This window comes from Lissotriton helveticus, chromosome 4_1 (genome assembly GCF_964261635.1).
Source record: "Lissotriton helveticus chromosome 4_1, aLisHel1.1, whole genome shotgun sequence".
Taxonomy (NCBI): Eukaryota; Metazoa; Chordata; class Amphibia; order Caudata; family Salamandridae; genus Lissotriton; species Lissotriton helveticus.
The window spans coordinates 1,406,807,817-1,406,833,426 of NC_136063.1; the positions used below are offsets into that span (position 1 = coordinate 1,406,807,817).

The 25,610-nt window shown below is 46.6% G+C and overlaps 1 protein-coding gene across 2 annotated transcripts in view; it reads right to left on the bottom strand.

Annotated features, from left to right (window-relative positions):
- The window catches only part of C4_1H5orf22 (chromosome 4_1 C5orf22 homolog), a 571,451-nt gene that overhangs the window by 463,503 nt on the left and 82,338 nt on the right, over nucleotides 1–25,610 (bottom strand). For both annotated transcript variants that reach the window (XM_078687957.1, XM_078687958.1), the window contains one exon: nucleotides 8,642–8,761. In XM_078687957.1, the coding sequence (XP_078544083.1) occupies nucleotides 8,642–8,731 (90 nt within the window). In that variant the 5' untranslated portion in view covers nucleotides 8,732–8,761. The remainder of the gene's footprint in view (nucleotides 1–8,641; nucleotides 8,762–25,610) is intronic.

Consider the following 25,610-nt stretch of genomic DNA (forward strand, 5'->3'; position numbering starts at 1 on the left):
CTACATTTAATACAATTAGTGAGAGTGCTTGTGCCAGACTATGGGTGCACATGCCTGAATGTGCGTGACTGGCGCATTACCAGTATATAGCCGGCATAATGTTGATAATTCTTTACAAGTTAAGGGAATCTATGGTATAATGGTGCCTACCATTTGAATACAACCAGCTCAAGCATAATGGTGGCAGCTCCAGGCATCTACGGCACGATGATGCCTAACCCTGGGATAATGCCACCCCCCTCTTGCATAATTGTAACCCTAAGTATGTTGTGGGCATCCATGACTTGCAAGGCCTTCACATGTAGGGCAAAATCCAGGACTGGCAGCAGGAGTTGGGAATCTTTACCTACGCTCAAACATGTTTTTGAGTGTCTTGATCTATGTTAGTGGCGGCTGGTGATAGTGGCGGCTGGTGACATTTGAAAGTGGTGAGGCGTAAACCAATAGTCGTACTTCACTGCGGGGAGCGAGCCTAGAGAACATTTTGAAAAAAAGAGTGGGCAAATTGTGCATTTTCAAGTAAATTTGCGAGTGCAATCCCACTATTCGGACTCCTGCCTCATATTCGTCATTACTACTGACGCCCTGCACCAAAACACAGACAGACAACACCCACCCTACATTAAGATAAGGCCTTCCGCTACTACCACACACTACACACAGACCGATCCCACGCTCTCTGCAATCACTGTCTTAAATTAAGCACTGGTTGGATGCAGTTTAAATGCACAGCACTGGAATGTGTATGTGCACTGGGAAAAAAGGTGAACTGTACTGATGTAATACAAACTGAAACCAATACACACAATTAGACACCAATAGCTGGTTCCAAGATGCAAGGCAAACTGTTGGAATTTTCTATGTGGAAGTCCAAAAATCCATGTACCAGCAAAGGGTCTATCAGAAAAAAATTGTTCACTAAAGCCCTAACTTCTTCCCTATCTGAACATGCATTGAGGTTGATGGTGATGTGTCTAATGCAATATTTGATTCTTGGCTTCACCAAATCTTACCTCCCTGTGCCAGGGACCTACAGCTCAAACCTAGTCCTCCCTGAATGGGGTAGATGACACGGCTGTATGAAGATGCGTTCAAAATGCTCCCTCGGATGTATTTATTTCCATTTGTGCTGCATTATGAAGATGCACTAAACTTTGACACGATTTCTTTGAGGGGCAGACTGCGTGACCAGATGTTGAGAAAAAAAGACTGCGGTGGCTTACTGTGGGGTGTCCAGTTTGAGTCTGCTTTTTGATCGTTCTCAGGAATTTTTCCGCTCGCTCGATGAGTTGCTGCTAACAAAAAGTTTCCATAAATTACATACGTTTCTGAGTCCCTGGTGGGGCCCGTCTCATTGTTCAGGAAGACCCATTGGTGGGAACACTAGGTCATCACTAGTCAAAGAGCACGAAGTGAGGCTTTTATTTCATGGCACTCTGGGTAATATGCAAAAAAGATGTTGCCTCCAGGCCAAGTCACAGACAAACAGGCTGCCATCTGACTTTTGAGACTGAAATGTGTCAACAGAGGGCTGTTTCTCATTTTTCTATTCCTCCTTTGGCAGGATATCCATGTGAACTAGCAACTACTCTACAACCAGACCAGGTTTCCCACCAAATCAAAGTGAGCTATATTGCCCCTCGACAATAAAGATTTACTGCGAGACGGTTAAGACAGAAACTAAGTCCCTTTCTTTACCTGTGCTGTAATCAAAGGAGAAGATAGCATGGCCAGAAAGTCTCTAGTTGAGCACAAGCGACACAACAGGACCATTTAAGCCAAGGGAAGGAAGCCAGTAGCGGAGAAGCTCTGTGCATTAACATATGGAGGGATCAAATTCAGCTGCAGAGTTATGTGTAGTAGATCTCTGCTTTCGTACCTCACCCGGTCCTGATGGAAGTGAGTAAGTATCCTGACATGGGCGCAATGGGTGACAACCTATATGGTTAAAGGAGGAGTCACACACCGGTGCGAGAACAGGTGACTGGTGTGACATAGAAAGGAAAGACCCTGGGATAGATTTATAACTGTAAACAATAAAGAGGGAAATATGTCTATGTCATCTCAGACACCCATCCAGAAAGGAAACACTTTTGAAACTTGCGGAAGATGGAAATCAAGTAGGAGCAATGGGTCAATGCAAGCGGTTAGAAGGAAGAGAAGGCGTTTGATCACTCATACTTAAAAAGATGGCTCTAGAAGATCATATGGAGTGAGGGGTTAAGAGCACACAATACAAGAAACCGGAATGAGAAGTTCAGAAGATGTAAGAAAACAGGAGAATAAAAAAACTAGAGCCAATAAAGGTATATAATGGTGTAGGGTGTTGACCAGAAACTAAGAGAAGAAATCACAATAGATAATCACTCTCACGATCTGTATTCAGCGGAACAGGAATGTAGGCTACAGAGCTCATAAGGAAATATAGATGGCAAGAAGAAATTAAGTGAAAACATGTGCATGGCAAGAAGAAAGCAGAGGAGCAGGTGCTTGGTAAGGAAATAAAATAAGAGGAACCAACCACTACTGTCTCAACACATGTTTATACTTCAACATCAGGTAGCATGTCCATGCCCCTCGAGAAGGGTTTTCAAAGATGACAAACAACTGAACCCTTCTGACATCATCTCTTGTTGGATCGTGTCCAGTGCTATGTGGATCTGAAAGAGCTATCACGCTCGGGAGTGACTAAAACGAGACGTGAAATTAAAGTACAAGAACAATAAAGAAAGAAATATATAAATAAACAAATATGCAACCATTTGGTTTTAGAGAATGCGTAAAGCTCTTTTCCCTTTTCTACTATGACGCTAAGTTCTTTCCACTTACGTTTGCTGTGTGTTACCTATTTTTTCCTCATCAATCTCTCTAGCCTTCTGTGAGGATGCCACAAGCCAGGATTTCCCCATAGTGCTTCAAACCTGAGTGAAATTAATTATTCAACCTTTTTTTGCAATTAGTTGGTTGGATCAATTCAGACAAAATATATGAGTTAAAGTCTTGCTCGCTAGAACTGCTTTTCCAAATATTGCTTGATGGTTTTATCATCTATATGAATAGCCTTGATCTGTCCACCAGCCACAGAAAATCACAGGTGATGGTATTGGGCCAGGAGGGGACCAATCCTAGATCTTTTCAGGTCCAGGACAATAAGCTAAATAAGACTCAAACCTTCACATATTTAGGAGTGGATTTTGATAATCGTTCCTCATGGGGTCCATTTAACTTGCTCTGCTCTTTTGTTTGTAAAACGCAGTGCGGGGAACATTGTGGGCTTTTGTCTAAGTATTCATGTTCATCACAGTCCCTTCACGAGCTGTGATTAACATGAATACTAAGACAAAAGCCCACAATCTTCCCCGGCCCGCACCGCGTTTTACAAACAAAAGAGTAGAGCAAGTTAAAAAAAAACAGCATGTAAGTACACGCTGTTTTTTTTTTTAACTTGCTCTACTCTTTTGAGCAAGTTAAAAAACCCAGCGTGTAAGTACACGCTGTTTTTTTTAACTTGCTCTACTCTTTTGTTTGTAAAACGCGGTGCGGGCCGGGGAAGATTGTGGGCTTTTGTCTTAGTATTCATGTTAATCACAGCTCGTGAAGGGGCTGTGATTAGCATGAATACTTAGACAAAATCCAGCCTTACCTGAACCCCTGACTCTTCCACCGGCACACCGAGTGGGGCGACTATTTTGCGGGATGTCCTGTGTGTGCGCGCTGCACATACTTAAGTGCGCGCTCGCCTTCAGAGAGGTGCGCGCACGTTAGCGGGAACAGTGCCTACAGCCAATTAAAAATGTTGGAGTGTTCTAGAAAGTAGTGGAAAATAATGCAGACAGGCAGAACACATTTCTGATTAATAAATGTTGTATTCTTTGTTTTAGTGACTATATAATAATAAGAGGGGGATTACTGCGAGATTGTTTTAAAGTTTAAATTATTGTGAAATAATGATGTATAATGTGCAATTTGTCACATGATCCTGCATGTTCAGACTTGATTAATATAATTGCAATTAAAACTGATTTCATATGATGCATAGAAGTGAAGTTAATAATGTGTTTTAGTTAGGCCACATGTCTGTATAAAGTCCATTTTGAACAAGATGTATGCCATCACTGTCACTCACGCCTGCTGCCCCGCACACAACCTCTCCCCACAGGATTTGCAGAACACAGTAAGCTGATTACATAATGGTTAATGTTCACTGCAGTAACTGCTTGGCTAGTGTTGGACTTGATATGATGGGGATGTAAGATTGCAAAAAGCATCGATCTCATTTGGTTTCTTCAGTGGGCCCATTCACTGGGAGAAAGTCTTTTTGTCTGAAAGTTTCATATTGTTAGCACAGAGGGTGTTAAATAGAAATGGGATGGTGCTTATGTTTAAAGGTAATAATAATAATAATAATAAGCCATTTGTAAAGCGCCTGGCTACACAAAAGAACAGTGTGTCCACGCGCTAACTGCTGCTAGATTTCAGGAGGCAGATGTTAACAAAGCCAAAGAGAGGGAAGGTTTACTTGATAGGGAACAGAAACGTTTTGAGTTTCCCCCGGAATCTAGATTCGGAGGGTTCCATTCGGAGGTGAAGCGGGAGTTCATTCCACTGTTTAGAGGCCAAGTACCTAAAGGAACGGCCACCCATCCTGGCTCTGGTGATACGGGGAAGTTTAAACAGCATCGCGCCGGACGATCTCAAATTCCGAGTAGGGCGATGTGCAATGAGGAGATTCTTTAAGTAACCTGGGCGTTTGCCCTGGGCGATGCGGTCCGCAAACCAAAGAGCTTTAAATTTAATCCGTTCCCTGACTGGGAGCCAGTGGAGCTTGGCCAGAGCGGCCTTCCCAGAAGCTCTGCGAGAAAGCCAGAGTACAAGGCGTGCGGCGGCGTTCTGAACGCACTGAAGTTGGTGAAGGCCTTTCTTGCTCAGACCTATAAGCAGAGCATTCCTATAGTCAAGGTGAGGGGTCACCAGGGCATGGACAATAGTCTTTCTGGCTCCAATAGGGAGGAGATCTAAAACCTTCCGAAGGACCCTCAGTATGCTGAAGCACCTACCAGTCACCTTGCTGACGTGGGACTTATAGGAGAGGTCTGAGTCAAGCAATACGCCAAGTTTTCTTACCGAATCCACAGGAATGGGGGGGTTGCCCAATTCAGTGGGCCACCACCTGTGAGACCATGCTGATGCTGCTATCCCAACCACCAGCAGTTCTGTTTTTTCGCCATTAAGGCGCAGGCAGTTGTTGTTCATCCATGATGCCACTGATGACAGACAGTTAGAAAAGTTAGTGGCATCTTCTCTGTGGTCGGGCGTAAGCTTGAACATCAATTGGGTGTCATCAGCATAGCTAACAATGCCCACCCCAAATGCCTCCACTACGTGAGCCAGGGGTTCCATATAGATATTAAACAAGGTAGGGCTCAAGCTCGAGCCCTGGGGAACCCCATGGCTCACTTTCCTGAGGGAAGATTTGAAGGGTGGGCAGTGCATCTGAAAGCTTCTATTGGCCAGGAAGGATCGTAGCCAGGCATAAGCTGATCCTGCCACCCCCATATCAGAAAGACGAGACAGCAGCGTTGTGTGCAGCACGGTGTCAAAAGCTGCACTCAGATCTAATAAAACCAACGCTGCTGTCTCTCCTTCATCCACTATCTGTCTAAGGCACTCAGTGGAATAGAGAACGGCTGACTCAGTAGAGTAACCGGTTCTAAATACTGATTGTGAGGGATGGAGGAGGGCTTCCTCCTCAAGATATTCCATGAGCTGCCTGTTAACCACCTTTTCTACAATTTTTGAACAGAAGGGAAGAAGGGAGATGGGGCGAAGATTTTGGAGTTGAGAGATATGGATATTGGGTTTCTTTTTTAGAGGAATAACCTGGGCTGTTTTCCACACGTCAAGTACGTGGCATTCCTGGAAAGACAGTGTCACCATGTGGCTAATATGGTCAATCAACGTGCTCTCCATGACTCCTTTGCAACGTGCAGGCGGGCACGCGTCGCAGGGAGAGCCTGATTGTATGCTGTTGACGATACATAATAGTTCATGTCTTTCAGGTGTTTTGAAGTATGTGAGATGGGATTTCCTTATAGAACTATCTCTTACGTCCACATGGTTACATGAGAGATCAAGGCTATTTTTAAAGGTGGCATGGATTTTGTCGACCTTGTCTTTAAAGAAATCAGCTACAGAGTCACATATCTCATTAGAGTAAGTATCTTGAGCTTCAAGTCTAGATGGAACCGTAAGCTCTTTATAAATAATAAAGAGTTCTCTGGTGGGATTGTCCGCTAGATCAATTATGCTCTTAAGATAGATACTTTTCTCTGATCTCACTAGTTTCTGGTATTTTTTTAATTCCATTCTATAACGTACTTTGTGTTCTGGAGCATAGTTTTTCCTCCAACTCCGTTCCATGGTTTTACATTTGGCTTTAGCTAATTTAAGTTTTTCTGAGAACCAGGGAGCAGATCTAGATTGCCTTGCAGGAGGTTTGAGTGTCCAGGGCGCTACCTCGTCCAAAGCACTGGACATCCAATTCTCATAGCTGCTCCATGCCTCCTGTAAAGTATTGCCTAGGGGCAGGGGATGTTCTAATAGGGCACTTTCAAACGTGTCTGGAGTAAATTTCTTCCATTCCCTGCGCTTCTGCAATAGGGGTTTCCTAAATCTAGTTCCTGAGGACACACTTTCTATTTCGAACGGAATAATGCTATGATCCGACCAAATCGTTTGGACCGGAGATGAGACCTTAATACCCTCCCAATTAGCAAAAATAAGGTCCAAGAGGTGGCCCAGTTGGTGCGTGGGGGCTGTAGATAGCAGATTGACCCCCAAGGATTTCAGTGCTGCAGCCACAGCTTGTGCCTCTCTACACTCTATATCATCAAAGTGGAGGTTTAGATCCCCCAAGATGAGAAACCTTTTATATCTGAGCGCCGATTGAGTTATTAGTTCCAGAAGTTGGTCCCCAAACTGTGCTGCACCCCCTGGTGGGCGGTATATCAGTAATCCGTTGACAACGTTTTTGGGTCCAACTTTTATGGTGAAGAAGCCACTCTCGCTGTTAGGTAGTGTAGCCTTTAGTAGAGTGCAGTCTAAATCTGAATTATAAATGAGGGCTAACCCCCCTCCTCGCTGCTTTTGTCTATCTAATCTAAGTAGGCTGTAACCAGGGGGAATGGCTTCGAGAGCATCCGGAGATGAAACTTTGTCCATCCATGTCTCGGTGAGAAACAGTGCATCCGGGCCACTATTTGTCAACAGATCGTATATCTCAGTTTTGTGTTTTTTCATGGATCTACAATTCAATAGTTAGTTAGGTAATGGTAATAGGTAATGTTCTGCTTTATTCTTTTGTTCTGATTTCCTAATGAAATTATACTTCTGCTCACACAACGATGATTCTGCAGCTTTTCTAAGTTACCATGCAATCATTGTGTAAGAACCCCTCAATTTTGGTGTGAGCCAGAGATTTTCCTTAGCATTTCTATGCAGCTATGTTGCCGCCCATTAAGACTTAGCATATTTTCTGATTTTTACACACTCTCTATAACTTTCCATCCGAGAGCCTTCATGCCATTAACTCTATACCACTTATTTTGAATCGGTTTAATAAAACCCTGTAACTTTTCATTATTCCAGAACTCAATTAATGAACTGTTTTTACTCTGCTAATTAATGTTTGAGGAGATTCCTTAACTAGCGACACATTGCTTTATGAAATTGAGTTTAAACACAGTCTCTGATCGAGTAAACTGTGGAACAAGAACTTGAGATACATTTTAGGGTGTCCAAATTTTGGGGTACAATTTTGCTCCACTGGCTCAAGCAACAAAGAAATGAGGGCAGTGTGGGAGGGGCAAGTAGAGACTGTTTGTAAAACAATACACTCTTATAGAGTGCTACACTAAAAAATAAAAACGCCGGAGGGGTGGAGGAGGCAAACAACTATGGGACGGGCAGTGGATGGGAAGGATCAAGGGAGGGATTAAGCAGGGATGAGACCTGGGTGAAGGAAGGGACGGGGTTTGGAAACAATTAAATGTGGCTGTGGTGGGAGGGGCGGGTAGAGACGGCCTGAACATGATGCACTCCTATAGAGTGCTATACTAGAAAATAAAAAAAGTTGTTCTGTAACCGCGCAGCCAATGGAAGCGCACTGGCAGCAGACAGGAGCGCTGACCAATGAGAAGCAAGGAATTGAGAGTGACGCTGAAGCCAACCAATGGTAAGTAATGGTAATTAATGGGCGGGCTCAAAGCCCTTTTTAATTTTATTTTTCTATTATTCAAAAGAGACTCACAAACTCTGTGTTTAAAGACCTAAACCTTTACAGCATTGGTTTTAAAGGCTGAACTCTTTTACATATCTCTGCCGTTTGGGGCCTAACAATTCGAGAATCTAGGACTAAAAAAAAAAAAAAAAGGGATGCTACATGCTTGCCACAACTTCCCACCGTGAAGAACTAAGGAGCTGCAGAGAAGACAAAAGAGACAGAAGCATTGATTCTCACAGTCACTAAAGTCACATTGATACAAGTAAATTGTGCCGATTATGTGCATTATGCAGCGACAGTGCTATGTGTATACTGGGAGCAATAGAGATACAGTCATTTGGTGTAATAATCAATACTTACATCATGGTGATCTTCCACAACCCACACAGGCAACTGTTGGTATACTCGAAGGGGGCGGCAGCCGGTACCCTCAGTGCTAGTATTGCTCATTTTCTAGATGTTAAGACAGATTGGAGGGTTCTATGGAAATTTAATTAACATACTGTGAATATATTTACTTATCAACAGGTTAGTGATCCATCCCACACAATTACTCACAAAGTTAGAGAATGAAGAGAAGTTTTAAATGTGGTACTTATATAAGCAGTAACATGATTTAAAAAAAGAAGGCAATACACGTATGCTCCACGCCAATGTATCCTGCACATAGCTGCATTAGAAATTTAGTTTGCTCCAATCTTTTTTGTGTTCCTTACTTTGACCAAACATCAGATCTTAGACATAGGTCACATGTTATGCCTTAGCTAAGGGGATAGAAAGATTCCTGTTTAACCCACCGGACAGCAACCAAGTGAAAGACAAGCACTACAAAGCCAATAGGTTTGCCTATGCAAAATGTATCGGCTTTGTCAATGTTTATTATATGTTGCATGGCTTAAGGTAAAAAAAAAAGTGCTAGGTTACGGCAAGGGTTGACTGCGTCTCAATCCATCTTGCACCCCAACTCGCACTGCTCTGAAACATGTTTAAAAAAAATGCAGTTGTGTTTGGGAGGAATAGGGTCAATGCATTGGAGAGCGGCAGATGGGTAGGGGGTGGGTGAAAATCAATGGAGGTAGGGAGTAATGAAGGAAGGTTACTTTTAGAGCGGTAGGAGGATCCGGGTGTTTTGTGTGAAAAAGTGCCAGCGGAAGGTGAAATGTGGAAGGGCGACACTAATGGGGCGGGGCTGACACTGCAGAAGATGGGAAGGGTAACTTCACGGAGTGCTGGAGGAGGGTGGGGTTGGAGGAGAGGGACTAGAGAGCATGCACTCTCTAGGTGCATGCCAATAAGTAAACAAATGGGTGCCCGCTGGCCAGTAGAAGTACACTGGCCACCGGAAGCAGTACTTGGTCTATGCTCCTCAGCAGGAGCTAAAGACCCTGAAGACTCTGGAAAAAAGGAGGAAACCAAACGCAAGGAGGAGGAGCTGACCAATGGGAAGCAAGGAAACAGTGACATGGGAGCCAACCAATGGTAAGTAAATGAAAGCAATGGGCGAGCTCTATAGCCCTTTTTTCGTAAGGACAATAGCTTTTGTTCTTAGCACAAGTGTGCTGTAGGCAAAACCTGAAAAAATGCACTTTGTGAATTGGGCCATTGTGCCAATGTAGGATATGTCCACGCACCATTTGATGAACAATGTGCAGTGCTTGTCAATTTGCCACCATCCAACATGCATATTAAAAATAGATGCAACCTGAGCAATGGCTCAGTAAGTTAAGCGCCCACTGCTGCAATCTGCGACTAACCTGTTTGACATCCCGAGTGGGCCAACTCAGCCATTCGTCCTTCCACGATTGACAAAATGAATAACCCACTATTTCAGCTCACATAAACTGATATAACAGGGGAATCAAGTGTCATAGAAAAGAATATTAATTTTGGAAAGCTTGGCTAATCAGTAACAAAAGAATTTCTGCAACAGAACCATGCGTACATATAGCATCGTCGTTGTATGCAATCGAAACGCTCTTTAGTATTAAATAATATACACATGCGCCTCTTGTCAGGTGCATTAACCATTTCCCCTGGGGGCGCTAGAGCCCGGAGCAAGATGGCCGCATTTTAGTGCTGCTCTGCTGGTTGAGCTTTTAATCCGCCAATTATTCTGCTACATCGGCGTCATCCGGGGCTCCTCTACACAAATTCGCCATCCTCACTGCTTGGGTATTGCTTTGATGCCTCTTTGCTGATCTGTGGCTGCGCTATTCCCCTCTGTCAAGTTTCGGCGCAAATTGGTGGCTCTGCTCTGCACTTCCTAGCGGCTCGCTAGTTTGACTGCTGCTGCCCCATGGTCGTATGCTGTGCATCTGGGGCGATGCGGAGGCGTGAGACCTGAATCGCAGCAGGGGGTGCGATCTGTCTGCTGGATATGCTGTTGCCCCCCACACCGTTAACGGACGCCCTGTGACTGCAGTCCTGGGAGGTGAAGGTAGGCGGCTTGCCCTGCTGCTTTGAGTCCGCCTGGCCGCGGTGTGAATTTGCTATCCCCGGCGAAGTAGAAGGGTGGCTGCACCGGAAACCGGAGGCCATGCGGCCACACGCTGTGCGACACCCGCCGCAGCTTCTTGCCTCCGCTGGCTGTAGCCGCTGCTCCTGCCTGGCCTGCAGCTGCATTGTGGTTGTGGGGGCCGGCTTCCTCTGATTCTCGCTGGCCTGCCCGCCGCGTGCTGCCGCATTCGCCCTCAATCGGCTTTTGGGACTGCTCATAACGGAGCGGACGCACACGCAATACCCTAATTAGTGCGTCCCCGGACTGTATCGCCGCATTGAGGATTCGCGATTGTGCAGCGCTCCTTTGCATGCACCCGGCGCCTTAATCAACCTGTGGGCCTGTCTCTCGCACTGGTTGGGGTGCTCTCCTCAAGATCTGCACTGCGGGGCTGCTGTCCTTGCCGATGGTGGCGTTTTATCGACCCTGATACGCCACTGCCTGATAGAGAGCTGCACAGGCCATAACCTTGCTGGTGGTGTGGCTATAATCCTTTAATCAGCGTTGGTCTTATCAACAACGTTTTCCCTGTAGGCTGCCTGCACCTCATTGGCACACCCTCCATGCCGTGCATACCATAATCAATCACACTGCGCTCTATTCACTGATCTGCCCATAGGCCATTGCTACTTTGGGAAGGGCTCTGCTTGTGGGCTTTGTGTCTGGCAAGGTTGTCCTGCTGCACTGGTGGGTGGCGCAAGTCAGCTGTCGGTTAATTGACCTGTCTTACCTGCTACACTACTCTGGTACCACTGGATCCTGATCCATTTATACCGTCACTCTCAGCTGCGATTCGGCGTCTTCCTTCCTCGCAGTGTGCACATGTCCACACTTGACTATGGGCGCACAGACAAGAATCAGGGCAAATTGACCTTTGAATCTAAGAAAGCTCCTAAACCTCATACCCCAAACGTATCAGACACCGAAACGGACCCTGAATCTGGCTCGGGCACGAAATTGGAACGCTTGATGTTATCAATGCAACAGAGCCTTCGTACTATAGATGCAAAAATTGACCATCTGAACTTGTGCATGGACACAATGGCTTCAAAGTTAGATAAACAGTGTGCACAGCTCGCTGAGGCTGAACAACGCATCTCCACCGCGGAGGACAGTGTTGAGGCAGTCAGCAATTCTTGTACAAGTATGGAAAAGCTACTTGGAATCATCAAATCCAAAAATTGGACATTTGAGGCCCAGTCCCGAAGGAACAACCTACGAATCACTGGCATTTCGGAGACAACTAACGCCGGGCCTATGGAACTCTACGTGGATACACTGCTCACATCTCTTTTGGGGGCGGAACATTTTTCGAAAGTGCCCATTGTGGAACGAGTTCACTGTTCCTTAGCTGCCCGTCCTGTCCCAGGAGCACCACCTCGACCTATTATAGCCAGACTGCTAAACTACCGGGATCGGGACACTGCACTATGTCTGGCTAGAGAAGGGCAGCCTGAACTACCAGGGGATGAAAGTGGAATTATTTCCCGATTTTACAGTAGCGGTGCAACAGGCGCGCAGAGAATTTCATGCTGTGAAGAAAAAATTGCAAACCCTGCACATCCAATACGCAATGCTCTACCCAGCCCGCCTGAGAGTCCAGCACGATGGATAAGCACATGTCTTTTCGACGCCCAAGGAGGCCCTTCTCTTTATTTGTCAGTTGGAGAGGCGCTCGCCGAGACAAGAAAAACTTGGAGACTTGGACTCTGACGGCTGATTATATGAACCTGGTATCCTTCTGGTTTTTATGGGCTCTCTCTTTCACAACGATTGCTGTTTGTTCCATAATTGTTGTCGGCCTGATTACCCCTGCATGCCACATTAAGATGCCCCACTTGATTTGAGGTGCGCCTCATGTATAAGCTTATATCCTATTGATGTTGCCTTGCTCGTTTTATTGTAATGCTCCTGCTGACTCTGGTCTGGGTAATGCTGGGCACAAACGTGGCTAGATACTGCATTTTTTAAGTCTGGAGCCATTTAATTAGCCATGAATGTTTGTTTATATAGCCTATCACTCTGTGTCTCAACCCACCCTGTTTTACACGGGGTGCCTTCGGCTACTAGTACTTCCCCACATGGGAAATCCCCGCAATGTTCTCTCTACTGTTGGGGCACACTTCTGTGTCCTGGTTGCACTGTTCTTTTATTTGCGGATCCTTTCTGGCTGCTCTGTCAGCCATGCAACATGTTATGGGGTTGTTGTTTTTTGTTGTGCACGGGAATATTACAGCAGGTCTTTACTGCTGTTGTGGGTGGGAGGGGTTGTTGGGGAACAATGTGTTACAATTTGTACATTGGCGGTATCATGTAGTAATGGTATACCAGTTGTAGGGACACATTCTAGGTGCTATTACACACATCTATTCTATGGGGACGGTTCATGACTACTTCTAGTGGTAAGACGATATCCTGGTTGAGCTGGAATGTAAGGGGGCTCAACAATCCGAAGAAAGTACGCCAAGTGCTCTCCTATCTGGACCGTCACCAGATCCAGATTGCCCTCCTGCAGGAGACACATCTTACTAAGCAGGCGGTGTCCACTGTTACTACCAGATGGGCGGGGGTAAGGTTAGCCGCATCTTACTCATCCTATGCACGGGGGATGATGATTCTGATTAAAAAAGGAACCTCCTTTATACCGATCTCCGTAGAGGAAGATGATGGGGGACGTTATATCATAGTCCAGGGGACATTGCACAACACGGTCATGGTAATAGTGAATGTCTATGGCCCTAATGTTGATGACCCGGCTTTCTAGGACACATTATGGGGAAAACTTTATAAGTTACCCCCCTCCACTGTTATATGTGGAGTGATTTTAATGTGGCCCTGGACCCCACCATGGACAGGGTGTCCGTGACAGATCTGACTGCCAAGAAGGCTGCCATGACGGTATGCTGACATTAAGGCTTTTAGACATTTGGCGGCTACGCCATCACTGTCAGAGGGAGGAGACATGCCATTCTTACGCCTGTCAAGCCTGGTCCCACATAGACTTTTGGTTAGTCACGCAAGACACTAATGACTGGGTGGTGCAGGTAAGACATCTGCCCAGAACTTTGTCGGACCACTCCCCTGTGCTTCTTTGTATGGTTTTACCGGCTTACAATCCCCCCTCTTTCCAAAGGTGGTTGCAGCCCTCCTCCCTGCAGGACCTGGTGTTTTGCAAGGGTGTTCGGGAGGCCATTACGGACTATTTTTCTCACAACACCGGATCAGTTGACTCTGTGGGGACACTATGGGAGGCTTTTAAAGTGACCATACGAGGGGCGTGTATCGCCCGTCAGGCTGGGGTGCTTAAGTCTCTCCGGGGCACCATGGCCACACTAGAGCGCGACTTGAAGGGAGTGGAACGCCGATATGAGCTCACACCTGAACCCTCTGTGCTCGCACTCATGAAGGAAAAGGTTGCAGAATATAATGTGGTGGTTGACCAGGAAATACAACACATATCCCGTAGAAGTAGGGCTAGATACTATGGTGACGGTGGTAGACCTGGCAGAGCACTTGCAGTCCGTATCATCGAGGGTCGGTGCAAGGCGTACACGGTTAGCGCTATCACTGTCGATGATACCACACATTATGAACCTCCCAATATATTACGAGCCTTTGCTTCATTTTATACAGACATGTATGTCCATTGCCCAGCTGCTGCTGAAGCAGAGTTGTAACGATACTTGGATGATGTAGCGCTAGTGTGGCTCTCTAGAGGGCAGCAGGAGTTTTAATGCATGCTATCACCTTGGGGGAAATAAGGGACGCTATTGTAGCTCTCCCCAACGGTAAATCTGCGGGTACCGATGGTCTGCCAGCAGAATTTTATAAAACTTATATTGATATCCTTACTCCCTGCCTTCACCAGGCATATGAGGAAGCATACGAGACCCAATGCTTACCTCTAACGCCGCGTGAGGAACTGGTGATTACACTCCTTAAACCCGGCAAACCACCGGATAGATGTGACACATATCGTCCACTATCCCTAATTAACACATATGTCAACATTTTAGCAAAAGTTCTCGCGACCAGGTTGCAGTTGCTCCTTCCGGTTATGGTGTTACCGGATCAATCTGGTTTTATACCGACCCGCTCCACCTCCCACAACTTGCGGACACTTTTCACAGTTATGCACGTCCTCAAACCCACACTGCCGGCGGTGGCAGTGTTTCTAGGCGACACCAAGGCTTTTGACTGTCTCCTCGTCTTACATGTTCTCAATTCTGCATTGGATGGGGGTACCCATTATTTTTACAAATTGGATAAGACTGCATTATACACGCCCCACTGCGCAGGTGAGGGTTAATGGTAGTCTCTATGAGATTGTCCATATTCATCGCGGTACGCGTAAAGGATGCCCACTCTCCCCATTGCTCTTTATACTTCTTCTTGAACCACTGGCATGCATCCTGCGACAGCGCCATGCTCGGGCGGCTCTCTGGTTCCTTCAGCGCCCCCTGGCGGTCTCCATGTACGCTGATGACATGGTGCTGTTTGTGCGCGAGCCTACCCTCCACCTAGCACCCCTGCTTAGGGAATATGTTCGCTTTGAGAGGTTCTCGGGCCTTGGAATGAACTGGTCCAAATCAATGATCCTACCCCTCACAGATTGCACTGATACTCTAGATCTGGACTTTCCCTTGGTATGGTGTACTGACACAGTTAAATATTTGGGTGTATGGCTCCATTTTGACCCACAAGTAGTGGTGCGAACTAACTACAGCACAGCCATTACCCGCCTTGAGGAGAAAATAACCCGCTGGATTAAGTTGCCCCTTTCCTTTGCGGACCGCCTGGCCTTAATGAAAATGGTAATACTCCTGCGCTTCCTTTATCTATTTTTGAACATTCCTGTTCTCCTAACGTGCCACTTTTTCAACACACTCCGTTCCCTTCTAGTCACACTTGCCAGGGGGGGTAAGAAGCCTTGTCTTAAATGGGAAATACTCACACTCCCTTATGAGCAAGGTGGTTTTGCAGCGCCCGACTTTCATTTATGCTACTTGTGTGCAAAAGCCCACTTCGCACATTATTGGCAGCAGGATCCGGCCTACAACCCCCATGTTGCCGTTGAGGCGGGCGCCGTTCACCCCATACCACTTAAAGCCATGATAGTAAACACTCACACAGTTTTTGACAACGGGGAATTTGATACAGTTCAAACCACGGTTAAAGCTTGGCAGGACTTAGGAAGGCGAGCGCGGAAACTGCCTTTGTAAGCACCCAGTATGCCCCTCTTGCACCATACAAGTCTTTTGGTTACTACCGAGTCAGGTGCCCTGCGGACCCTTACAGATATGAACATGTTTAAAATGGAGGATGTATTTCCTGGAGGTCAATTCATCACCTCGGCGTCCCTGGCTGCTGGTAGGGATATCAATGCTATGCATCTTTTTATTTTCACTAGACTGAGGTCAGCCATGTGTGCACTATATTCACAATTCCATGCTGAGCCACCTACCCTGGACGCACTGCAACTAGGTGACCACCTCGGGAATAGCTGCCCTGCATAAACGGTTTTGCCATTTCCTATATCCGATGATGACTGGGCGGACTGCTGCCGCCTGACAGGGAACCTGACCGCTAATGGTAACTTAAGGATGGTCCACTCTAAATGTACTGTAGACCTGCCCAATTGTTTAGATGTGGTCTGTGAGACTCGGATGCCTGTAGGCGCTGCGGTGTGCACGGTGCAGATTTTTATCATTTGGCATGGGCCTGTCCTAAGGTATTCTCCTATTGGGAATCAGTTTTAAGAATTATATGCTCCATTGTTGAGCTATCTCTGGCCTGCACCCCTTAACTGTGTCTCCTGGGCCTGGTTGCTTGTGGTAACTCCTCCCACAGAAGTTTTGTGGCCATTGTTTTATTGATGGCCAAGCGGAGGGTCTCTATGTGCTGGGAGAGTAGACGGGCTCCCACTACCCAACTATGGCTACAAGATTTGAGCTACTGCCGTGATCAGTTTGTATGTTATGCTGAAGAGCTGCCTACCTCATCACGACCACAGGACATTTGGTCACCTCTCACAACCTATTTACTGTCTGTGTCTACTACCTGAACTCCCACCATTCATGGACAATTGTCGGATATGCCTTATATATGACTGTACTGCGAAATATTCCCTTGTCTATGTCTTGCTTTTTTAGGTCTCGCCTATCCCATTCCGCAAGGAATGAATAGGGGAGAATTATAGTAGCCAAAATAAGTTCTCAAACCATCGGCGGATTTCAAACAGATCACGTGAACACAAACACGCGCTTTTCCCCCACAGGCTTTTTTTTCACGAGCTTCCCAAGCCGCCTGCCTCCCACTTCAAAGGGATCCGCTCCCCCGCCCACTGTCTCGCATTTCTCCTCCCCCCTCCCCACAGCAATGCCAGAGCTTGTTTCATTGCATCGTCGCTACGGCATTTCTCAGCCCGCATTATTTTTGCATGTCTAGTAAATGTTACGGAGCTTCACAAATACAACTGCAGCGCAAGCACTAACCTCAGCCCTTCCATAGCCAGTGGCACATATGTATCATTTACTTCGAAGCTGTGTTTATTTTTAGTTTCAAGTACTGCTCAGGTCCCACGTTGTTTACATTACTGCTCTGTGTTTGCCGATATTGCTCCTATGCTTATGGACAGAGCCAGCGGACTTACACAGAAGACTGCTTTACATCCTATTTCTATTAAGAAAATGTTGCTGTTGGAGGTACAGCCCGACCGCCTTTTACATTAGTGTTTCTTCTTAGCGGTAATTAAATGTTATGCGCCGTTTCCTATTACGAAAACTTGCCACAAATAACTTTGCTTTTAGCCGCCCGCCTGCCGAGAGCTTCACACTTCAAAGGAATGCTCTCACCCACCCCCCTCTGCGCAATGCCAGAGCTTGTTTCATTGCATCGTCGCTACGGCATTTCTCAGCCCGCATTATTTTTGCATGTCTAGTAAATTTTAAGGAGCTTCACAAATACAACTGCAGCGCAAGCACTAACCTGCGCCCTTCCATAGCCAGTGGCACATATGTAGCATTTACTTCGAGGCTGTGTTTATTTTTAGTTTCAAGTACAGCTCAGCTCCCACGTTGTTTACATTACTGCTCTGTTTTTGCCGATATTGCTCCTATGCTTATGGACATAGCCAGCGGACTTACACAGAAGACTGCTTTACATCCTATTTCTATTAAGAAAATATTTCTGTTGGAGGTACAGCCCCACCGCCTTTTACATTAGTGCTTTCTTATTAGCGGTAATTAAATGTTATGCGCTGTTTCCTATTACGAAAACTTGACACAAACAACTTTGCTTTTACCGTGAAGCTGTGTTACTTAATGCGCTCAGCCCACAAATGTGACAAAGCAACAAGCAAATATTGTTCAAACTAACACACGCTTCGTCAGTTAATGCGCTCAGCAAGAACATACAAAATAAATGACTCCTATATTGTAGCAAACTACAGAAAAATCCAACGGCGTTCCCTTTTACTGTGTTGTACTGTATGTGCTGTTATTGTAAGCAAAATACATAGCCAACAGCAGTTCATGCGCTCTGCAAACATGCTACAAAGTTAATCAACAGGTATTGAAACCAGCAGTATAAAATGTAACTGTACTCCCTTGCTTGCTTGCTAGCAGTTCGTGCGCTCTGCAAACACATCATTTCAGTTGCTTATTAACAATTTCAAAGTATATTAGTACTACAATAGTATAACCCTGCTACAATAGTGCCTTTTAACCAAAAACCTAGTATTTTTTATTTTTATTAGCAGATTTTTACTTCTATCTATTATTTGCTTCCTCGGCACACACACTTATTTTAAAATTAAGACTACGTTATTTTCTGTCCTAACGTCCGTTTTTCATTCTGAACTTCTCTTTTACAATACAAACACATCATTAGACCCTTGCTGCTTGACTTGGTGTTAAAGCCGCACCCACATACTTCGCACGTCTTCTTCACAGTATGTGCTTTAGCGCCGTAGGGACAACAAAAAACTTAAAAGTAGCAGCGTACCGTGGCGTCCGTCTGCTTGGAGCCCAAGGTAACTACTCCACAAGTTTAGAAACTACCATGTAAACGTTAACAAGGCTGTATTGTTGCTATTAACTACAAAGCTTGCTTTTCTGCTCTGTTTTTTTATTTGCAGTTATTTTCCCCGAAGCCACAAATTTACATTAAATGCGCTATTATTTAAAAATATACTTTCATTGTCAAATTCCCCACTACTACTGGCCCCTCCCACTCTTTTTACTGTGCTATATGCCGTCCGGGTTTTGCAAAAGCAAACAAAGCTTTCAGCAATCTCTTTAGACGGTTATCAAAAAAGCCAAACAGTTAATAAACAAATAGTCAGAACCTCTTTACAGTCCAGATTATTCCATACATTTAGCAAATAAGCAAAACATTTACACGTTTAACATTACACACATGATGTTTTTTAACTAAAAAATGTTTTAGCTACTGCCAATTGTGTGCCTTTAAGTACAATATTAGTTATCAAAAATTATGAGGAGTTGGACTGTTTCACTACTATTACTGCAAAACTTCCCCCTTTAAATGCTATACTTAGCTCAGTCTTAGTGAAAGCTAAAATAACAGTATTCATCTTTCGGTGCCCTCAGCACAGGGCCAAATTGTTGCAAAGCAAATACTTATAACACCTTTACACTCTGCATCACTCGATGCGCTTAGCAAAAACACCAAATAGTTAGTGAGCAGATATTTAAAGCAGTTTTATAAACAGCCAACTGCGCCTCTTTTTACACTGTTTTACTCATTCTAATGTCAGCGTAAGCAAAAAAATACAGCCCGCATCAATTGGTGCACTTAGCAAACAGCCCAAAAACATAAATAAGCACAGACTTTTAACAGACTGTATCAACATCTCATAGGCACTGCTTCACCTATATAGCACAAGAATGTACATACTTTATGCTGCAACATCCGATAATGTAAATGTTACTAAATTTTCCAGTTTAAATACTAGTACTGCCTACCCCCCCTTACCCCATTTACTATGCTATACTTAGCCCATTAGTAGTGTAAGCTATATTAAAAGGTCAAATAAAAGTTCGCATCAATGGTGCACTCAGCACTAAGGCCACAAAGGTAACAAACAATTTTTTTTTTTTTAACCCTTTATTTGTACAGAAAGGATATACAAATCTGGGCCTACAACCAGTCCGGCCGGCCACGACACGATATAGCAATCAAGAAATCCAGAAGGAAAATATACAGAATCAATCAGAATGGATCGCAATCAATACAGCCCAAAAAGGGGGGAGGGGGGGGGGGGGCGGATCTGGACGGCCCGCAAACAGGAACAAAGAAGGTTAGTTTTTATAATATTTCAATAAGGAGTATAACAGGCTCGGTTACAGCATAAATGAATCCGGGTTCCCAAAGCAAATCAGTGGCCACAAAAAAGCTAAAGGGCAGCAACGCGGAGGAGTGGCACTACAGTATACATCAGTATGAAAACAGATGCGGTTAACACAAATCAATATTCAATTAGACTCATCGTATACACATCCACCACCCAGTAGCACATCGGAAACAGAACAAAGGAACCGGAATATCGACATCAGTAGAACTAACCCGTCATACTAACCTTTGGGAGAGAAAAAAGGAAGAGGGGAGGGGAAGGAAGAGGGGAAAAAGAAAAATACAGACTGAAAAAGAAGAACGCCGCGCCGATACAAGCACCCCGTAGCAAGGACACATAAAAGAGCAGGATTATTAGCAACGAGGAGGGGATGGGAGTCTCAATTGAAATGCGGCATAATCATAAGTAGGAGAGCAGTGATGACACAGACTCCATCCCAATCATACCAAGGGAGGCAGGGACAGACGCGGCGCTTCTATAAGAGACACAAAAGGGCCATAGAACTAAGAAAAATAAAACCGCAGATAAGACCCATCCCACCCAGCACCCCTGCAGAAGGCTACGGCCTACCCCCCCAGCAGCGTGCCTGTCGCCCTAAATCAGAACCCGAAATGTAGCAGAGACAAGAGAGAGAAGAGGAATAAAGAGACAAAAAGAAGGACATGAAGACAGAAAGAAATAGGAGGGAGGAGTAACGGAGCAGAGACAAAACGGTCGGCCTCAGCCCTCCGCCCAACCATACAATCGTAATACGTTTAAATGAAAACGACACAATCTCGAGCGTCAGAGAACTTACAAGGGGGTCACCCACAGCACTATGTATACGGTCAACTGCGCCACGGATCTGTACACCAGCAATCCACCGGGAGCATAGTATCTCACCCCAGGCCTTTCTTAGCCACAATTACCACCCACCACATGACAGCGGGAAGTGAGCAACACGGTGCGGTGCAATCATACGAATGAGAAAAATTCCGATAAAAACATAGGCCAGGGAGGTCAATCCATAGGCAAAAGAACAAAAGTCCGGGCATGCAGTTCAAGTGTCCCAACAATGTTAACAAGGGCACTAAAAGACAGAAGTTCAGTCTCGCTGTCGGGGAAAGCGGGGGTTCTCTTGCAGTACAGAAACACGACCTCATCAAGGCAAAGATATGCAGCAGTCCACCATGCTTCTCGGGCACTCGGGTAGGATCGGGCCCCAGCACCATATCCAAGTCCCCGAACTCCAAACATTGAAGCGCAGGAGGTTCCAAAACCACTTGCTTGCATACCTGTTGACGGACAGCGGCATGAGCCCTCGTCATGACCGAGGGGGGCGAGGCAGTGGCATCATTGAGACTAGAAGGGACCATGAAGAACCGTCCATCTAAGATGGCGGCGGACCGCACCGATCCCCCAGGGGCCAAGGCCGCAAGCAAGGATCGTAGTGCGCCAAGAACATCGCCAATTGTAGGCTCACGTACAAATGTCCAGGCCCCCGTGCAGTCCAGCAATCCAAGTCCGCCGTCTTGAGGATATCCGTGGCCTCGCTCGACGGCCGCCATTTTATAGGTTCAGCCTCGTCACCACCCTCCGCGACTCTCGGATCAGTCCCGCAGATGCGGACCCCCGCAGGTATTAAGGGGGTCCCAGCAATGGCAGCCTTGGTGCAGAAAGGAGAGCCGCCAAAGTCGGGGGTCCGCCTGTACTATCGCTGGCGTGTCTGACGAACAGAGTCCGGTCGCGAGGCTCCAGGGTGGATGGACGGAGCAGCGGCGGGGGGGCCCCTTCACACGATCAGTTCTCGGAGCACCGCGCCCCGCACCAGCCTCACGGTCGCCAAGGCAAGCCCGGATCAGGACCACCAGGATGTTCGCACAATGGCCTCTCGCCAGTGGCTCACGCTCTCGGCCGGGGCCGACGTTCACATCAACGCCGGGCTGGGTCCAATAGGCGAGGCCCCGGTCCCATCATCGCGGAGGCCCCGGTCCCACCGGGGCATAACTTCGGAACCACGGCACGCAGGAGTCTCCAGGTCAGACGGTGAGTAGGAGCAACACTTTACGATTCTGTTTCTGCTCGAGTGTGTCGTTTCGGGGCAGGATATGCAGCAGGATATGCGAGTCAGGCCGGCAGGCTGACGGAGCCGAGCTAGAGAGCGACCATTACGATCGCGAGCTTGGCTCCTCCCCCCACAAACACATTTTTTAGGCAGCTTCACTCACCACATCACTTGCTCCCCTCTATCTATCGCCCTCCCTCTGTCTCTCTATCGCCCTCCCTCTAACTATCGCCCTCCCTCTATCTATCGCCCTCCCCCTATCTATCACTCTCCCTCTCTTCCACCCACCATCTTCTCTAACTCCTGTTCTCTTTTCTTCTCCGGTGCTGATCTACTGCTCTCTTCCACCCCGCCTCCATCTTTTACTCCCTGTTTTCTTCTCCTGTGCTAATCTGCTGTTCTCTTCCACCCGCATCTTTCGCTAGCTCCCTGTTCTCTTCTCCTGTGCTGATCTGCTGCTCTCTTCCACCTCGCCTCCTTCTCTAACTCCCTGTTCTCTTCTGCTGTAATATTCTGCTGCTCTCTCCCACCCCACCTCCTTCAACTTCCTGTTCTCTTCTCCTATGCTGATCCGCTGCTCTGTTCCACCCGCCTCCTTCTTTAACTCCATGTTCTCTTCTGCTGTGCTGTTATGCTGCTCTCTCCCACCCACCTCCTTCTCCAACTCCCTTTTCTCTTCTCTTCTCCCGAGCTGATCTGCTGCTCTCTTCCACCCGCCTTCTTCTCTAGCTCCCTGTTCTCTTCTCCTGTGCTGATCTGCTGCTCTCTTCCACCCGCCTCCTTCTTTAACTCCATGTTCTCTTCTGCTGTGCTGTTATGCTGCTCTCTTCCACCCACCTCCTTCTCCAACTCCCTTTTCTCTTCTCTTCTCCCGAGCTGATCTGCTCTCTTCCACCCACCTCCTTCTTTAACTCCCTGTTCTTTTGCTGTGCTGATCTCTGCCATGCCGCCTCCTTCAACTCCCTGTTCTCTTCTCCTGTGATAATCTGCTGCTGTCTTCCACCCACCTCCTTCTTTAACTGCCTGGTCTCTTCTCCTGTGCTGATCTGCTGCTCTCATCCTCCCCACCTTCTTCTTTAACTCCCTGGTCTCTTCTCCTGTGCTGAACTGCTGTTCTCTTCCACCCGCCTCCTTCTTTAACTCCGTTATCTTCTCCTGTGCTAATCTGCTGCTCTCGTCCACCCCAACTTCTTCTTTACCTCTCTGGTCACTTCTCTTCTCCTGTGCTGATCTGCTGTTCTCTTTCACCCTACCTCCTTCTCTAACTCCCTGTTCTCTTCTCCTTGTTCTCTTCCACCCGCCTCCTTCTATAACTCCCTGTTCTCTTTTGCTGTGCTGATCTGCTGCTCTCTTCCATGCTGCCTCCTTCAACTCCCTGTTCTCTTCTCCTGTGATAATCTGCTGCTCTCTTCCACCCACCTCCTTCTTTAACTCCCTGGTCTCTTCTCCTGTGCTGATCTGCTGCTCTCATCCACCCCACCTCCTTCTTTAACTCCCTGGTCTCTTCTCTTCTCCTGTGCTGAACTGCTGTTCTCTTCCACCTGCCTCCTTCTTAAACTACCTGTTATCTTCTCCTGTGCTGATCTGCTGCTCTCGTCCACCCCAACTCCTTCTTTAACTCTCTGTTCACTTTTCTTCTCCTGTGCTGATCTGCTGTTCTCTTTTACCCCTCCTCCTTCTTCAACTCCCTGTTCTCTTCTCCTGTGCTAATATGTTGTTCTCTTCCACCCACCTCCTTCTCTAACTCCCTGTATTCTTCTCTTCTCCGTCTGCTGATCTGCTGCTCTCTTCCGCCCCGCCTCCTTCTATAAATCCCTGTTCTCTTCTGCTGATCTGCTGCTCTCTTCCACCTCGCCTCCTTCTCTAACTCCCTATTCTCTTCTGCTGTGCTAATCTGCTGCTCTCTTCCACCCCACCTCCTTCTTTAACTCCCTGTTCTCTTCTGCTGTGCTGATCTGCTCCTCTCTTCCACCCACCTCCTTCCCTAACTCCCTGTTCTCTTCTCTTCTATGCTGATCTGCTGCTCTCTTCCAGCCCGCCTCCTTCTTTAACTCCGTTTTCTTCTACTGTGCTAATCTGCTGCTCTCTTCCACCCGCCTCTTTCTCTAACTCCCTGTTCTCTTCTCCTGTGCCGATCTGATGTTCTCTTCCACCCGCCTCCTTTTTAACTCCGTTCTTTTCTCCTGTGCTGATCTGCTGCTCTCTTCCACGCCACCTCCTTCTTTAACTCCCTGTTCTCTTCTCCTATGCTGATCTGCTGCTCTCTTCCACCCGCCTCCTTCTTTAACTCCATGTTCTCTTCTGCTGTGCGGTTATGCTGCTCTCTTCCACCCACCTCCTTCTCCAACTCCCTTTTCTCTTCTCTTCTCCCGAGCTGATCTGCTGCTCTCTTCCACCCGCCTTCTTCTCTAGCTCCCTGGTCTCTTCTCCTGTGCTGATCTGCTGCTCTCAACCACCCGCCTCCTCCTTTAACTCCCTGTTCTCTTTTGCTGTGTTGATCTGCTGCTCTCCTCCATGCCACCTCCTTCAACTCCCAGTTCTCGTCTCCTGTGATAATCTGCTGCTCTCTTCCATCCACCTCCTTCTTTAACTCCCTGGTCTCTTCTTCCATGCTGATCTGCTGTTCTCTTCCTACAGCTTCATTCTCTAACTCCCTGTTCTCTTCTCCTGTGATGATCGTTCTGCTATTGTCCATCCGCCTCCTTCTCTAACTCCCTGTTCTCTTCTGCTGATCTGTTCCTCTCTTTCACCCACCTCCTTCTCTAACTCCCTGCCCTGCCCTCACTCTATCTATCTGTCGCCCTCACTCTATCTATCTGTCGCCCTCACTCTATCTGTCGCCCTCACTCTCTATTTATCTATCTATCTATCTATCTGCCTCACTCTATCTGTCTATCTATCTATCGCCCTCACTCTATCTATCTATCTTTCGCCCTCACTCTATCTATCTATCTTTCGCCCTCCCTCTAGCTATCTATCGCCCTCAGTCTATCTGTCTATCGCACCACCACAGCATCACTCAGGGGGCACCACAGCATCACTCAGGGGGCACCACAGCATCACTCAGGGGCACCACAACATCACTATGCGCTACCACCGCATCACTGAACGCCACAGCATCACTCGTCGCCACCACATCACTCGCGCCACCACAGCATCAATCTGTGCAACTATTCAACAACAACTGGTTCAAATATGTTCTCTCAACGTTTCAAGCTTTATTACAAATGTCACAAAAAGATGTTAATATTTCACTTCTGTTCTTGGATTTTCGCCACAATAAAACACACTGATCATAATCTTCACAAAAGTGATTTACTAAAGTTTAAGCTGTTGCCATTATAAATTACAATAACTTTTATTTAAGTATTAATTACTTTAAAAAATTAAAAACCATTGTTATTTGTAATAT